A 17,270-nucleotide genomic window follows, 5' to 3' on the forward strand; every position below is an offset into this window, starting at 1 on the left:
AAGCAGCGGCGTACTGCTGATGGGGCCGCAAGATGCGATCCATCATCCGCTGGAAAGTGGCGGGGGCTCCGTGCAACCCAAAGGGCATGGTCCTGAATTGGTACAACCCGAAGGGAGTCGAAAACGCCGTCCTCTCTCTAGATTCCGGAGTCAGGGGTATCTGCCAGTACCCCTTCGTTAAATCCAGTGTCGTCATAAAATGAGCCGTGCCTAGACGCTCCAGCAACTCATCTACTCGGGGCATCGGATAAGCGTCAAATTTCGATTTCTCATTGATTTCGTCTGAAATCAATGCAAAATCGAGTTGACCCGTCTGGCTTATCGACTAAAACGATCGGACTGTTCCAGTCACTTTGGGACTCTTCTATTACCCCCAGTCTCAGCATTTCGTCAATTTCCGCTTTTATTACCTGTCTTTTACGCTCAGGTATACGGTACGATTTAGATTCTGGTATAGTAAGCAAACTTGTTGGCGAACTAGCGCCCCCGGCTCAAAATGATCTAGACAAGATTCAGAACTGGGCAGACACATGGCAAATGACATTTAATAGAGAAAAGTGTAAGGTACTGCACGCAGGAAATAAAAATGTACATTATAAATATCATATGGGAGATACTGAAATTGGAGAAGGAATCTATGAAAAAGACCTAGGAGTTTTTGTTGACTCAGAAATGTCTTCATCTAGGCAATGTGGGGAAGCTATAAAAAAGGCTAACAAGATGCTCGGATACATTGTGAAAAGTGTTGAATTTAAATCAAGGGAAGTAATGTTAAAACTGTACAATGCACTTGTAAGACCTCATCTTGAATATTGTGGGCAGTTCTGGTCACCTCGCTATAAAAAGATATTGCTGCTCTAGAAAGAGTGCAAAGAAGAGCGACCAGAATTATTCCGGGCTTAAAAGGCATGTCATATGCAGACAGGCTAAAATAATTGAATCTGTTCAGTCTTGAACAAAGAAGACTACGTGGCGACCTAATTCAAGCATTCAAAATTCTAAAAGGTATTGACAGTGTGGACGCAAGGGACTTTTTCAGCCTGAAAAAAGAAACAAGGACCAGGGGTCACAAATGGAGTTTAGACAAAGGGGCATTCAGAACAGAAAATAGGAGACACTTTTTTACACAGAGAATTGTGAGGTTCTGGAATCAACTCCCCAGTAATGTTGTTGAAGCTGACACCCTGGGATCCTTCAAAGAAGCTGCTTGATGAGATTCTGGGATCAATAAGCTACTAACAACCAAACGAGCAAGATGGGCCGAATGGCCTCCTCTCGTTTGTAAACTTTCTTATGTTCTTATGTCTTATATACCCCAGTCTCAGCATTTCGTCAATTTCCGCTTTTATTACCTGTCTTTTACGCTCAGGTATACGGTACGGCCTCTGGCGAACTAGCGCCCCCGGCTCAATATCAATGTGATGATGGGCTACTCGAGTCTGCCCCGGGACTGAAGAGAACACGTCAGGAAACTCCGCCACCAGACCGCGAGCCTGACATTTCTGCGTTGGTGTCAGATTCTCAGCAATCTGTACCGATCCTTTTCTTGCCAACACAGAAAGATCAGGTCCCAGGTCCGTGACGTCATCTGCATGCGCCACTAACAACGCCTCTGGCTGTAACCAAGGCTTTAAAAGATTGATATGGTAAATGTGTTTCTCTGTCCGTCGCTCCGGCTGGCAGATCTCATAGTCCACCTTCCCAACCTGGCGTGTAACCTCAAAGGGTCCTTGCCACTTAGCCAAGAGTTTCGACTCAGAACTGGGTAGTAAAAGAAGTACCTTATCCCCCGGCTGAAATGTGCGCAACCGGGCTCCTCGGTTATATTGTGTCTCCTGTCTGTGCTGTGCCTGCTGCAAATTGTCATGCGCCCATTTCCCAACAGACTCAAGACGTTTGCGCAGGTCCAACACATACCGGACTGTATTGGTCGAATTGTCCTGCTGCTCCTCCCACATCTCTCTGACCAGATCGAGCACACCCCGGGGTCTCCGCCCATACAACAGCTCGAATGGTGAAAACCCCGTGGAAGCCTGGGGAACCTCTCTGATCGCAAAGAGAAGGGGAGGAATCAGCTGGTCCCAGTAACGCACATCACTACGAATAAATCTGCGCAACATGTTCTTAAGGGTCTTATTAAAGCGTTCCACCAAACCGTCTGTCTGAGGATGAAACACAGAGGTCCTAATGGTCTTAATTCCCAAAAGCTTACATGTTCCGCGGATTAGCCGGGACATAAAATTGGTGCCTTGATCGGTTAGTATCTCTTTGGGAATCCCCACCCGGGAGAAAACCTTCACAAGCTCGTTGGCAACAGACTTAGCGGACATAGATCGGAGGGGAATTGCCTCTGGATAACGCGTAGCGTAATCCAGAATGACAAGTAGGTGGGTGTATCCTGCCGCACTCCTTTCTAGTGGCCCAACTATGTCCATCCCAATACGCTCAAACGGAGCTTCCACTAGGGGCAAAGGCACCAGTGGGGCTCGTGGAACGGCTCTAGGGCTGGCCTTCTGACATTCCCCACAACGCTCACAAAACCGCTTAACATCGCCATCCAGCCCCAGCCAGAAGAACCGTGACACAAGCCTTGCTTTAGTTTTATCCCTTCCCAAATGACCAGACAGGGGAATAGCGTGAGCCAGCTGCAACAAATCCTCCTTAAAGGGCTGAGGAATGAGCAACTGATGACGCACTTCACCGGTCTGGGGTAATTTATCAACACGGTACAGTAGGTCTCGATCAATTTCAAAGTGGGGGTACGTGGCGGCGCGTCTGGGCTCGACCACCCGACCATTAACCACCGCTGCTTGGTCAAAGAGCCTGCCCAGCACGTCGTCACGCCCTTGCTCGAGTCGGAAGTCACGGGAGCGAGCTAAGAAATCAGCTCCCATGGCTTCCAACTCGGGGTCAGGTCGGTCCCGAGCAGAGGCAGCCGAGCCAGACCCCTGCGCTGGCTCCGCGACCTCCCCCCCGGACTCTTCACCAACCGCCCCCACCTGAAACTTCTCCGACTCCCTCCATTGCCAGCCCTCATTCTTAGCGATCCGACGCTCCCGTTTAGTTTTACGGGGTTTAAATCTATGGCAAAACCATTCTGGATCGCGAAAGGGAAAAATCTCTCCAATTACTTCCTCTTTCTTAGCCAATAAAGAAGACGGGGCTGTCAGAGCAGCCAACCAATCTTTAAACTGCTCACAGTCCCGCCCCAGAACTACTGGTACCGGCAATCGAGGACATAATCCTACCTGCACCTGCGTCACCTGCTGGCCAATAGTCATACACACATTGATCTTGGGATAGGAGCGGACATCCCCATGAATACATTTAATATGCACCCGTCCCAATATACGTTTATGCCCCGGTGAGATTAGGCTCTCCTGTACTAGAGACTGACCACACCCTGAATCCAGGAGAGCCTGGGTTTTTGTACCATCCACTGTCACAGGAATAACAAAACCCGTGTGCTGAAGTGACTGAGGTAATTGAACGTGCTTACCTGGTCGGCTGAGGTCACACTCCATCACGGGGCAGTCCCGGGAGAGGTGGCCCACCTCCCTGCACGTCCAACACCTCGGTGGGCTGGTTTCTCTCCCCGAAGTTTTGGAAAGAGGGGGAAACACTGGAGCCATAAAAGGGGCCCGCCGATAAGGCGTCCGCGCGAGACCCCGGTCCGACACTGCAGCAGCCCGTGGGTATCCCCACCCTGCCCCAGTACCCGGGCCGGGAGCTCCCGCCGACACCCCCCGACCAAATCCTGGACTACCCCTTCCCCCCAGTCCCTTCGCCCTTTCCGGGGCCAGTTGAGGGGACGATCCAGCAGCCACACTCCTCCCGGGCAGTTTCGCAGGCGTTGGCTCCGCTGCCTGGTACTGCTCGGCAAGTTCGACCGCCCGGTCCAGCGTGTCCGGCGCCTGCCGCTGGACCCACAGCCGAGGTCCCGAGGCTAGACACTCCAGGAAGCGCTCCACCACGATCATTTCCACCACCCTGGCTTTGGTGTTTAGGTCAGGATTCAACCAACCCATGGCGTAATCCTTCAGACGGTGGGCGATGGCTCGTGGGTGCTCCCCTGCCGCAAACTGCTCCTCCCGGAATTTCTTCCGGTAGCCCTCCGGTGTGGCCCCCACACGGTTTAGGATGGCTGCCTTCAGCCGAGGGTAATCCAACATGTGCTCCGGGGACAGCGTCCTCGCAGCTGCTTGAGCCTCCCCGGTGAGTTGGGGCAACACATAGCTAGCCCACTGGGCTTGGGGCCATCCGGCCGAGATCGCCATAGCCTCGAACACCTCCAAGTAGGCGTCCGGTCGATCCTCGGCCGTCATTTTGGTGGGTCTCTGGATGGAGTGGTCTGGAGCTGCGGGTCTAGCCGCCCCCTGTACTGCCGCGGTGAGCGTCTGGCGCAGGAGGTCCATCATTGCGGCAAACTGGGTCGCATCCATCGCTAGTCTGCTCCTTCTCTAGCTGCACTGCTTGGGGCAGTGCCAGTGAATCCCACTTCTGACACCACGTGTGGAAGGGGTGTGGGTAATTCACTGACCAGGAGACAGACAGGTGTATTTGGAAACACCACACAGGTGCCCAGTTTTATTTCAGACAGTTCTTTTTTTTCTCCGGCAGAGGGCACTGTTGACCGTGGGCTGCCTATCAACGATGATAGACAGCACCACCGAAATACCACAGCTGGTACACGAACCGCAAATGCACTCGCAGGTGCTCAAAGAAATAATAATGAAAACAGAAGGCGAAAAGAACAAGGGAAAATAAAACAGTAATAAAACTACAAATAAAAGGTGCTGCACTCGGCAGCGTTATCCCGGTCGCCGCTACCCGCACGACCCGGATCACCGTCCTACTCTGTCGGCTATCTAGCCTGCTCTTTTACAATACGCCGGGGTCTGCCCAAGGGTTCCCCGCTCTCTCTCTCTGTCTCGCTGATTCCCGGTCCCGAATCAAAGTGTCCGCACCCTTAGCGCGTCTAAGTGGGCAGACCTGAGGAAACAACAGAGCGTTATTTTATAGGACCGACAATCACCCAAGACCCGCCTCTCGGCCATTCAGAGAGGGGGAAAGTCCACACTCACACTTTCCCACCTCCTCGTGTCACTGCCATGACTCACAGGCGGTTGTTGGGCGACTGCCGCCCTCTTCCTGCAGCCCGTGAACACGCCAGCAGAGTCAGCACAGATCTCTCCCTGTTACAGCCTCCTTAATAAATTCCCCATCAGTCTTTGTTTTTCCATGTTCAGCAATCCACGCAATAACTTTATAACTTTATAACTTCCCTCTGTAGCTTGATTTTTGCTGACGCTCAGATTCTTAATTACACTGATATGCTTTCCTTACTTAGCCACTTAACAGACTCGGCCTTGTCTGCTTCATCGTTGAAGTTTTTCTCATGCCTCATTTCGAAATGTCGGCGTACACTTCTGCAAACAACGCTCTCACAGCAGAAAGCACAGACAGCGCTGTCCTTTTGTAAAATAAATCCTAACTCGTTTGTCCAAGAGGGGTTGGATGAACGCACATCCAACTTCACTTTCTTAGCAGATGCCATGATCCCTTACAGATAAAACAAAAACGACTGCATTGATAGCTAATCACATCTGGGAAAATATACTGGGGGAAAATGGGAAATGATGAGCACTTAAGGTTGAATTTGGTGATGCTACAGATGGCGCTGCACCAATGCGTGCAACCTATTGGCTAATTGTGATTGACAGCTTGGAGTTCGATCATGCATCTATTCCCGCTGGAAAGCTAATTTTTTTTAAATTTTTTTTTTTACAATTGTGCTTATTTTTCATTCCACGTGCCAAGCATAACCACCCTGCGTGCCCACTCTGGCATGCGTGCCAGGGGTTGCCGACCCCTGCTGTAGGACATGGCTCTGGGGAAGTGTCAACCCTACCCGTTCAACGACTGCAGTGTAGCGCGCCTCCCTCCTTCTCTCACATATGTCCTGTCCACTGTCTAGTGCTTCCAGCAGCTCTGCCAGTGCGTTGCAGTCCATGATCCCGTGTTCTGACACCACGTGACAAAGTGGCTGCGTGGGAACATGTGCAGGGGTGATGCAGTGCTAATTAATCAGAGTTTTTATTTTTATCCAGATCTGGTGACCAATAAACAATAATCCCCCGGCAATACACAGCAATGTGTACTGCACTGGATAGAAAATAATGGGCTTCTAGACCCTAAGCAATAAACAATACGTATCTGCCCCACAATAATACCGACATGGTCACCAGTCCTGGATGTGTGCAGTAGTGCTCGTGGTGGGTGATACAGTTTATTTTGTGACAGTAGTGCGGTGTTGTTCCGGCTAGTGCTGGCCCTCGGCGACAGCTCCGGAATCGTGTTGGCCGTCTGGTAATTTACTAATAGGACAAATTACACACAGACAAACGAACAAAACACTCATGATACTGTTCTCAGTACACAGGGTCTCTCACAGTCCTTCTCAGTTCAAAACACAAACCAAAGCGAAGGAACAGATTATGATTCCCCGCCCCCTTTTATGCTGTCACACATGACCCCTTGGTAAATGAGTGCAACCGCCTCTCCAATCTGTGGCTGCCACGTTGTTTCCCTTCTGAGTCAATGCATTATTGCAATGGAGTCTCGCCTTCTTCCAGACTGGCTGATTTCCCTTGAACCCTGGGAAAGAACTGTCAGACCAGCCTGTCCAAAGAACTCTGTTCTCGCTGCTTAGCGCCCTTACAGGTCGGGAGGGAGATTTATAACCAAGATTCATTGTATTTCTGTCATAATTCTATACTCTATTTGCAGAATTTCTGTTTTGTCATGTAAGCTGTGAAACATCTGTTGAAAATTGGAGTTTGCAAAACAATACGGTACCAGTACTATAAACCGGAGTTAATCAGAAGGGTTAAAAAATGAGTTCTTTGTAAAATGTTATTAAATGGTTCTTTGTCCTTAAAAACGATGTCTCCTTCTTGCTGCTGACAGTCTCCCAAATCACCTAGCTTTTTATACAGCCTACTGTCTGACTGTGACAAATTAACACCTGCTTTTCAGAGTTCTTAAAATAATCACGCAAATAGAGGCCTGCAATTACTGGCAGCTTTAATAAATTAGACAGAATATTTAATAGACCTCAGTGGCAGAGTGTCCCGCCCCTTTATGTTTATTAGTGTTTTATGTTGTATGTAGTGTGTTAATGTTGGTGTTTATGTATAAAATACATGGGATACAAATATGGGTTACGAGCACGAGTGTTTAAAATGTATATTTGTATTTAGGCACGAGGATTGCACAGCACTTCACATGCAGGTAAAATGTAATAATATGTGAGCATGGGAAACTGCACTTCATTAATTCACGTGCAGTTGTACCGAGACTCCAATTGAATGATTGATTAGCAAATGCATCTTGGTACAGCTGCATAAAAGCTGCATGTTGTCACTCACTAGGGGTTGTGTGTTTGGAAGTGGAGAACGGGTGAGAGAGAGAGTTTAGTTAAAATAACAATTACTACAGCGTGCTGGAAGTGCCAGCTCGGTACTTGTTTAGTGTTCGTCCACGTCTGTTTTGTCTGTCTGTTTGTTTGGCCAGTGCACCCTTTATTTTCAGTGTTGTGTGTTTTATTTAACTCTTTTTGTTTGTATTATTATTTAATAAATAAACTAAGCGCCACGGCTCAGTTTTCACCCGCTAGCAAAAGCGTGTTTTGTTTTCTGTTCCTGGTTCTGACATCACCCCTGCAAAGGCACCCTTTCACAACCTCATTTGCAAAATTCCCTCATTTTTAGCAGTTTTGTTCAGAAACGACCCAGAAATGCATATGCATCAAGGGCTAAACCACAGAGATATTGCCCCCACAAATCATGTATTAATTGCATATTTATGCCATTGCGTGTGTTTTATAAATCTTATCCTAGAATTCTGAACCCTCAGTGCCCATTTTACAGTCGTAAAACATGCACAATCCTTTTATAAATCTGGGCCTCAGTGTCTCAGTGCTCAGTGCTCAGTGTCACAGGGTCTCAGTATTTCAGTGTCTCAGTGCTCATTGTCACAGTATCTCAGAGTCTTAGTGTCCCAGTGTCTCAGTGCGGCGTTTCAGTGTCTCAACGCACATTGTCACAGTGCTCAGTGTCTCAGTGTTTCAGTGTCTCAACGCACATTGTCACAGTGCTCAGTGTCTCAGTGTTTCAGTATCTCAATGCTCATTGTCACAGTGCTCAGTGTCTCAGTGTTTCAGTATCTCAATGCTCATTGTCACAGTGCTCAGTGTTACCTGCAGTGAGAGCTGTCTGCGGCTGTACTCTGAGTTCTGCCTCGTGAAGTCATCGCTGTAGCTGTGGCTGTGCATGATGTTGGCCGGCGGCTGCTTTATGTTGAGCCCTGACAGGTCCTCACTCCGGGAGTAACCATGGAAAGAGGGCAGGAAGGAGGAGTGGTGCTGCGATGAGCCCATGTCCTGCTCGGGTGCGAGCAGCAGCGTGTGGGGGGGCTGCTGCATAGGCTGCGTCTGCAGAGGCATGCGGCTGGCCTGATGCTGCAGCTGCAACCCGTCAGAGGCCAGGTGGAACAGTGGGTTCTGGAAGGACAGCGGGATCCGCATGGCTGCCTGCTGCTGTGACAGCGAGTCTGTGGTGACCCCCATCTGACTCAGCCGGAGCCCCCCAGAGAAACTGGAGCTGCCGCTCCCTGCCGAGTGCCGGCCCCCCGACCTGAGCACCGCGCCTAGCCCCCCCATTCCCAGTCCTCCCAGTCCTGCGATGGAGGCCTGGCTGCTGTTCAGCATGTCTACACTCTGCAGGTTGGACACGCTGTTCATGCGACTGTCCTGCAGATCCATCATTGAGACACTCTTATTGACACTCAGCACCTAGAGAGGGGACAGGACAGTGTGTTAAAGCAGAGAGGAGAGGAGGGGTAGGGGTGAGAGGAGAGAGAGGGTGAGGGGCAGGGCTGACAGGAGAGAGGGTGAGGGACAGGGGTGAGAGAGAGAGAGAGAGAGAGAGAGAGAGAGAGAGAGAGAGAGAGAGAGAGAGAGAGAGAGAGAGACTTTTTTGACTTTTTAAAAAGAACATTAATTGAAACAAACAAAAAGCACAAAAAGCACATTTTTTATAATATTACAAAAAAAAAGATTATATACATAATGTTATGTTATTACCGTAACCCTGGTTCCCTGAAAGAATGACAACTATTACCAAATGGGAAGAGCCCTCTCTGACCGCCAATCACTGAGCATATTTAAAAAAACTGCCCTATGAGGGCCCAGGTGTGAGGGGGAAGTCCCTCCCACTTCCTTCTGAAGAGGGACATCCTCACAGTAGCATATCACCATTTTCTTTCGAAAACAGAGGTCAGCTGGGGACAAGACCACGAAGGGCAATGGTTGTCATTATCTTTCAGGGAACCAGAGTTGATGTAATAACCTAACGTTCCCTTTCAATGGAATGACAACCATTACCGAATGGGAAGCTGTACCAAAGCTGTCGTGGCTCCAGATTACTGACAGCACAGCCTCACTGCGATAGCCTCAGAGCCCACATGACGCCTAAGGGCATGCCACCTGCAACACCATAGAGCCCAGAGAGGGTCTCACTCGGTTTGCAACATCAAGACGGTAAAAACGCGCAAATGTCTGACTACCTGTCCATGTAGCAGCATTGCATAGCTCATCTAAGGAGGCGCCATGAAGGAAAGCCCATGAAGTTGCCTTGCCCCTAGTAGAATGGGCCGTAATGTCCCCCAGTAAGGGGGAGTCCGTCTATTCATACGCCAAGCATATACCATCTGCCACCCAGTGCTCTAGACGTTGCTTTGATACGTCCTGACCTCTAGAGCGGGACCCATAGCAGACAAACAGCTGGTTGGACTGTCTCCAGGACACCGTCCTATCCAGGTAACAGCGCAGAGCCCGAACTGGGCATAACTTGTGCTGTCTACGGTCCTCCTCTGACTCATGTGGGAGAGGTCTGAAAGTTTCCAAAACCACTGGTTGGTTAATATGGAATAGAGATACCACCTTTGGCAAAAAGGCTGGATTTGTTCTTAATGTTACCTGCAAGTCATTTCCAGTGAAAGCCATATATGTGTCTTTGATGGACGGCACATGAAGCTCACTTAGTCGTCTGGCAGATGTAATGGCTATTAAAAACACCACCTTCAAGTAAATAGGGCGCAGTTCTGCTGATGCCATGGGCTAGAATGGGGGACCCATAAGGACCTGCAGTACTAGTTCTAGATCCCGCTTGGGGACCATATTTTTCTTGGGGGGACGAAGCCTCCGAGCCCCTTTAAGAAATTGCACTGCCAGGAAATGTGTCCCAGGGGACACAGAGTCAATTTTGTCATGGCACTCTGATCTTGCTGCCAGGTATATCTTCAAAGTGGACGCTGATTTTCCTGCGTCAAACATATGTTGTAAGAAGTTTAATATAGTCTCAATAGGGCAGGTCACAGGATCGTGACCTACGGCAATGCACCAGTCTTGGAAAACTTTCCATTTGTATGAGTACTGGGCTCTAGTGCTCAGCGCCCTAGCAGGCTGTAGTGTTTCTACGACTTCTACTACAGCCTTGCTATGGGTCATTTCCTTGGGTCAGTCCGGTTGTGAGGAGAGTTGTTGGCAGCCAGGGCCCCTCAGGGGTGGTCTCCCTTGGGCTTGGGAGGGGGCGGGTCTTTCTTAAACCCTGGCCTCGGTCTCCAGCCGGAGAACCGGTTACCCCTGGCCGCCATGGTCCCTTGCCCCCAGCTCTTCCTCTGCCTGCTTGCTTGTTCTGGGGTGGAGGGCGGCGTTCAGGCCCAGTTGCCCCTGCAGGCTGTGAAGGCCACCTTCGTTGCTGGCGGTAGGCAGGGAGGCGAGAGAACTTCGAGGCGACCTCCGTGGCCTTGTGGGACCTCTCAAGGCTCACATCAATGGTCGCTCCAAATGTTTGGCCCGGTGTAATAGGGGCATCAATAACGCCACCTTCTTGGTCTCCACCACCTTGGCCTGAGTTAGCCACAGGTGTCCTCAGGCAGCTACCAGCGCCGCTAGAGACCTGCCTGATGCCTGACCTAACTCTCCCATTAGGTCGGTCATCGCCCTTGTTACCGCCAATAGCTCCCCTGTGTCCGTCTCCATTGTTCTCGTCTGCAGCCTCTCAGCCAGCTGCGTCTGGTACAAGACCAGTATGGCCATAGCATTGGCATCTCTAGCTGACAGTGCCGTGGATGTGTATGCCTTTTTTAGCATCACGTCTGTTGTTCTGCACGGCTTGGAAGGGCAGGTAAGGTCTTTGCCCCCTTTGGTAAGGGTGGACCCCTGCACCAGTACTGTGACTCTGTCCCCAATGGTGGAGAACATGCCTAGACCTGCTTCTTGGGCTCCTGCAGTGTGTAGCAGGGCCTCGACTGTTCTAGAGGCTGAGGGGGCAGATGCTGGGTTACTCCAGGATGAGCGCACCAGCTCAAGAAAGACCTGGCACAAGGGGAGGGCATGCTGCGGATGCCCCTTCTGTTTTATGAAGCGGTTCCCCTTTCCCTCCTGCTCCACTGGCCAGGGAACATCCAGGAGGAAGGCCCGGAACTCCTCCCTCTGAGAAGTATGGAGCCCCCCGCTGTGGTATGGGGCAATCTGCCTGAGATTTTAATAGGGTTTCCAGCATGGTCTGCTGAGCCCTCACTGTCTCCGCCAGCTCCTGGAAATGGCGCTCAGCCAAGCTATGGCGTTTCTGTGGTGACCCCGATGGAGAGCGCCTGCGCCTCCATGCGGAAGGAGAACGGTACCTTTTGGGTGACTGCCTACATCCTGGGGAACGTCCCCTTGAACAGTGTCGTCTGGGAGGCGACCATCTTGCCTCTATGGACGGATATCTGCGCCTTTGCTCCAGTGGTCGGAGAGGGTGACAGTGATCCAGGAGTGTCCCTGGTCACCGTGGCAGGTGGGGTTCTTGAGGACCTTTGGGAGGGGCCCTGAACCACCTATCTTATTTTCTCTTGCTCTGGGGAGAGACTCTGCTGGGGAGAGGACTGCTTTCCTGCACTTAGTTCTTCTTGAGAACCTGAGTGAGAGCAGTCTAGCTCGCCCGCCAGTGCCCTGGCCGTGTGGTCTGGCCCTAGGCACCTGGCGCAGGTCGAATGCTCATCCATGGGGAGCTTTGCTGTGCACTGGTCACACTGGTGGAAGCCAGCAGAGGATCCAGTGAAGTGCACTGACATGGTGCAGGCTGTGCCGAGCGACGCGTTGGTGCCAAGTATAAAAAACTGGCGCCAAACAACAGGCGTCTATGTTGGCATCGAGGATGCACCGATCGATGCCGGTGCTCAGAGAGTGCGGACGAAGCAGGGCTGATAATAAGTGCCGAGTATATTGGCTTCGACGTCCAGAACACACTGTCGGTGCCGAGCGGTCGGAACCACGTCTATCGGTGTCAAGAACGGTGCCGAGGGAGAGCGCGGTTGATGCCGAGATGTTATTTTTGGTTTTTTTGGTTCGCTGTGGCCGATTAAATCAGCATAGAGGATGACTAGACAAGATTCAGAACTGGCAGACACATGGCAAATGACATTTAATAGAGAAAAGTGTGGTACTACACACAGGAAATAAAAAATGTGCATTATAAATATTATATGGGAGATACTGAAATTGGATAAGGAATCTATGAAAAAGACCTAGGAGTTTTTATTGACTCAGAAATGTCTTCATCTAGACAATGTGGGGAAGCTATAAAAAAAGGCCAACAAGATGCTTGGATATATTGTGAAAAGTGTTGAATTTAAATCAAGGGAAGTAATGTAAAACTGTACAATGCACTAGTAAGACCTCATCTTGAATATTGTGTTCAGTTCTGGTCACCTCGTTACAAAAAGGATATTGCTGCTCTAGAAAGAGTGCAAAGAAGAGCGACCAGAATTATTCCGGGTTTAAAAGGCATGTCATATGCGGACAGGCTAAAAGAATTTAATCTATTTAGTCTTGAACAAAGAAGACTACACGGCAACCTAATTTGTCAACTCAAGGGACTTTTTTGACCTGATAAAAGAAACAAGGACTAGGGGTCACAAATGGAGATTAGACAAAGGGGCATTCAGAATAGAAAATAGGAGGCACTTTTTTACACCGAGAATGGTGAGGGTCTGGAATCAACTCCCCAGTAATGTTGTTGAAGCTGGCACCCTGGGATCCTTCAAGAAGCTGTTTGATGACATTCTGGGATCAATAAGCTACTAAGAACCAAACGATCAAGATGGGCCAAATGGCCTCCTCTCGTTTGTAAACTTTCTTATGTTCTTATGTTCTTAAATTTGGACAAAGAAAGCATGAAGCAATCTGTGACCTGTCTCAGTGAAATGAGAGAGAAAATGGCGATATGCTACTGTGAGGACATCCCTCTTCAGCAGGAGGAGGGAGGGACTTCCCCCTCACAGCAGGGCCCTGATAGGACAGCTTTTTTATATATGCTCAGTGATTGGTGGTCAGAGAGGGCTCTTCCCATTCGGTAATGGTTGTCATTCCATTGAAAGGGAACTTTGTAAAAACTACATTTCAAGAAATTTCAACTGTGAAATATATTGAAATAACAAAGGATCAAGCCGATTGCAGTCTGCAAAGAGGTGGAAAACAGTCTCTTCCTGTCCGCAGAAAGCACGTGCTGCACTGACTAAGGGATCCACATGGTGGACATAACGCCCTGTGGCTATGATGCAGTGCAGAATATGCCACTGCAGATCCCCTGAGTGCTTGGCCAGAGGCAATTTATACAGAGTCCTCCATGCTGGAAACATTTTTCCTTCACAGTCCATGTGGACTGACCACCTATTCTCAGGCAGAGCCCACAAAACACCCACGTGGCATACTTTCAAACAGATCTGGTATAGTTGCTTTTTTCCAGTGGAATGAGCAGGACAGTTCTGCAGTGTGTCTGTGTTACACCAGTTTCCCTCCAAGTCCTCAGGTACAGCTGCGGAAATTAGAAACCCAGGGAGAGCCGGCTCTTCAACCACACACTTTCAGGGGCAAAACACTGACAAACTTCTCTTTTATAGTTAGCCCCTCGTCTACAACACGGTCACTAGCTGCTTATCATAGTTAGTGACTCCCCCAGAGATGAAGACAAAGCACAGCACTCCTGACTGGAAACCTTCCATAGGGAAACAAGGGTTAAACAGCAGCAGCTCCTCCAATATCGAGCTTTCAGTCAAGTGTTCCTCCTGCCTCTCCACTCGAATCATCTGCCAGGCTTTTAGTAAGTTCTTATAAAACTCTGGGATTCCAGAGATGTCTATTCTGGATACATTTACTAGGAACAGCTGCTAGTTGCACCCCAACCTTCCCACACTGTGAAGAAAAGAAAAGGCAGTGTGTCTCCAACTCAACTGCTGAAAGAGCAGCCACGTGACTATAAACATCAACCAGCCCCTGCTCCCCTTCTCCTGGTGGTAAATATGACACAGCAGGGCAGAGCCAGTGGTGTCCATTGCAAAAGAAATTCAGAAGTTATTTTTGTATCTCAGACAACAGTCCTGAGGGGGGTTCTAGGCACACCAGTTTATGCCACAACATGGAGGCCACCAGGTTGTTTATTATCAGCACCCTCCCCCTATAAGAAACCTGAGGGAGCAGCCATCTCCAGGGTTGTAATTTCATCTTCACTTTAACAAGCAGACCTTCCCAGTACTGCTCTCCCCCCAACTGCACTCCCAACATTTTGAATCCTGTCCTCTGCCATTGCAGTGATTGTGGAAGCAAGGGGGCCCAGTTCCACTCCATTCCCCAGACAGTAAAGTACTACATTTTCCCCAGTTTACCTTAGCAGAGGAGGCTCTCTGGAAAACACTCAGACTGTCCTCCAGCATCAGGACGTCAGCCTAAGAAGTAATGAAGACGGTGTCAGCTTAGGCAGACAGTCTGATTGGAGGAGCACTCACCACTAGAGGCACTTTCAGGCCAGCCAACCTGCTCCTAAGCCGACAGAGCAGGGGCTTAATAGAAAAGGCGTACAACATCACAGTAGACAGCCTTGCCGAATGCCCCTCTGTACAGGGAAAGGACGGCTCAGACTTTTGTTGATTTTTAAAATACTAAAGACATTCTTATGAAAAAGTCTTATAAAAGAAATAAACTTTGGTCAAAAACCAAAAGATTCCAGCATTTTAAAAAGATATGTAAGATCCATCCTGTCAAAAGCTTTTTCTTGACGCGGGGAAATGACCCCTAGATCTACATTGAAATTCATTTACTGATAGCATCCCGGATCAAAAATATGTTATCAAAAATGGTCCTTTCTGGAATGCAATATGACTGGTCACCCTAATCATTCCAATGTATACCTTCAACCTGTTCGCTAAATTCTTGACAAAATGTTGTAATCGGAACAGAGAAAAGCAACAGGGCACCAGTTCTTTAGATCTCTTAGATCCCTTTTTCTGGTAACAGAGTCACCACAGCTCTATGACAACTCAGTGGCAACTCCTTCTCTCGAGGACTTTCTTTAAAAACTTGAAGCAAGTCCCATCCAATCACTGGCCACATCTACTCATAAAACTCCATCTGCAGCCCATCAGTTCTGGGAGCCTTCCCTGTTGACAGTTGAGTCCCAGCCTCTGTTAGTTCTTGAATTGTCAAAGGAGCCTCCAGGGGGCATCCTTCCTCCAGAGACAACTTGGGCAGATCTCTGAGTAGGTCTTGTAGCTCCGCTGTGAAGAGCTGACTTAAAAAGATACAGCTTCACTATTGATTCCCTCTTGGCTGTACATTTCCCTCCCATTGTAAAAGATTAATTAATCTTTATAAAGCAACCAGGTATAGCAATAAAGAAAACATTTAAATTTGGTAAATGCCACTGCCAATTTATTTGCTTCCTACTACAATAGCCACAAACAGGGCTGTACAGTAATAGATTACCCTCTTTTTGACATTTTCAACAATACTCATTAGATAAATAACTAAACAAAGTTAGTAGTAGACTAGACTAGGCTGGTCCCCCAAAGTAACCCAATCATTTTAACTATAGTATGTAAAAAATGCACTATAGCAATATACCATACTTAAACAATCTTTAACAACTCAAATAGTATTTAAATAGATCCAATGAGACAAATAGGTATATCTTGAGGCTATACTGTTAAGGCTAGCAGCAGAATTAATACACACTGAACATCACACAGCACTAAAACAAACAAATACAAGAATAAACCATACAGTTCTGTAAAGCATGTTAAAAAATAACGCAAAAAACCCCAAACAAGTTCAAAATAACTCGGGAGTTTCCTCATAAAAAACAGAACAAAAATTCTTTCTGAGAAAAACAAAACTGAATGACCATTCAACACAAAAAATTCGAATCCAGCAGCATATTGGAAATAAAACAATTGGACCCATCTCACCCCGGGCTGTAAACTGGCAGCAAGAGATTGATCCTTTGATGGTGAAAACTGCTGTAATCCACCGTTGAAGGAAAAAAAAAACATTCCAAAAATAGTAATGAGGAATACAAAGTATCAAAAGAAAAAAGAACAAACTGAGCCACAACTGGTAAAGAAAGTAGCTAAATAAACGGTAAACTTATTAACCAAAAAACAAAGCTTGAGTTAGTAAAAGCTGCGTTAGTGTCTAAAGTCCAACCAAATTGAATTCAACAGAAAAAGGAAATGCGTTTGACTACTAAATTAGACATGAAAACTAAACACAGATGAAAATTAAGCTATATACATAAATAGGTAAACTAAACCATAGTTCTAAAAGACAGAATGCAACGTCTCCATTATCACATGAGTACAAAGGAAAGTCGGCTCTCCTTACCGTATCTTCTCAGTCCTATTAAACTACCCGGTACTAAACAAAGACCAAATCACTGCCAGACTAAGGAAAGCCAGAAAGGACCTGCACAAAACGTGTTTGGAAAGGACAGAGAATTAAAGCAACACTGAAATTCAGCAAGGCAAAAAACACAGACCGAAGCCAAATGGATTTCTTTTATCTCTACACACACACACACACACACACACACACACACACACACACACACATATATATATATATATATATATATATATATATATATATATAATGTTAACATACCTATGAAGGCATTATCCAAAATAGGGTTTTAAATTTACCACATGTACAGTATCAACCTTAGTCGGTTGATCTAACCACTGTGCTCTGTTCTGTAGTTTACTGGTCCTAACTTTTTTAAGACGGAAATTCGCCCTGTCCATTTATTGCCAATTTTGCAGAAAAATGAGCTAAGGTGTCTCTTCACTTGTCTTAATAAAGGGTTTTCCAGGACACAACCAATGAATATCTT

The 17,270-nt window shown here is 48.0% G+C and overlaps 1 protein-coding gene across 1 annotated transcript in view; it reads right to left on the minus strand.

Moving 5' to 3' along the window:
* The window catches only part of LOC121298975 (ras/Rap GTPase-activating protein SynGAP-like), a 357,605-nt gene that overhangs the window by 33,341 nt on the left and 306,994 nt on the right, over window positions 1-17,270 (minus strand). Inside the window, exons 13-14 of the mRNA XM_041226381.1 lie at window positions 8,246-8,854; window positions 5,912-6,046 (exon numbers count right to left, since the gene is read on the minus strand). Of these exons, the coding sequence (XP_041082315.1) occupies window positions 5,912-6,046; window positions 8,246-8,854 (744 nt within the window). The remainder of the gene's footprint in view (window positions 1-5,911; window positions 6,047-8,245; window positions 8,855-17,270) is intronic.

The sequence above is a fragment of the Polyodon spathula genome, chromosome 24 (assembly GCF_017654505.1).
Source record: "Polyodon spathula isolate WHYD16114869_AA chromosome 24, ASM1765450v1, whole genome shotgun sequence".
In the NCBI taxonomy this organism is placed as follows: domain Eukaryota; kingdom Metazoa; phylum Chordata; class Actinopteri; order Acipenseriformes; family Polyodontidae; genus Polyodon; species Polyodon spathula.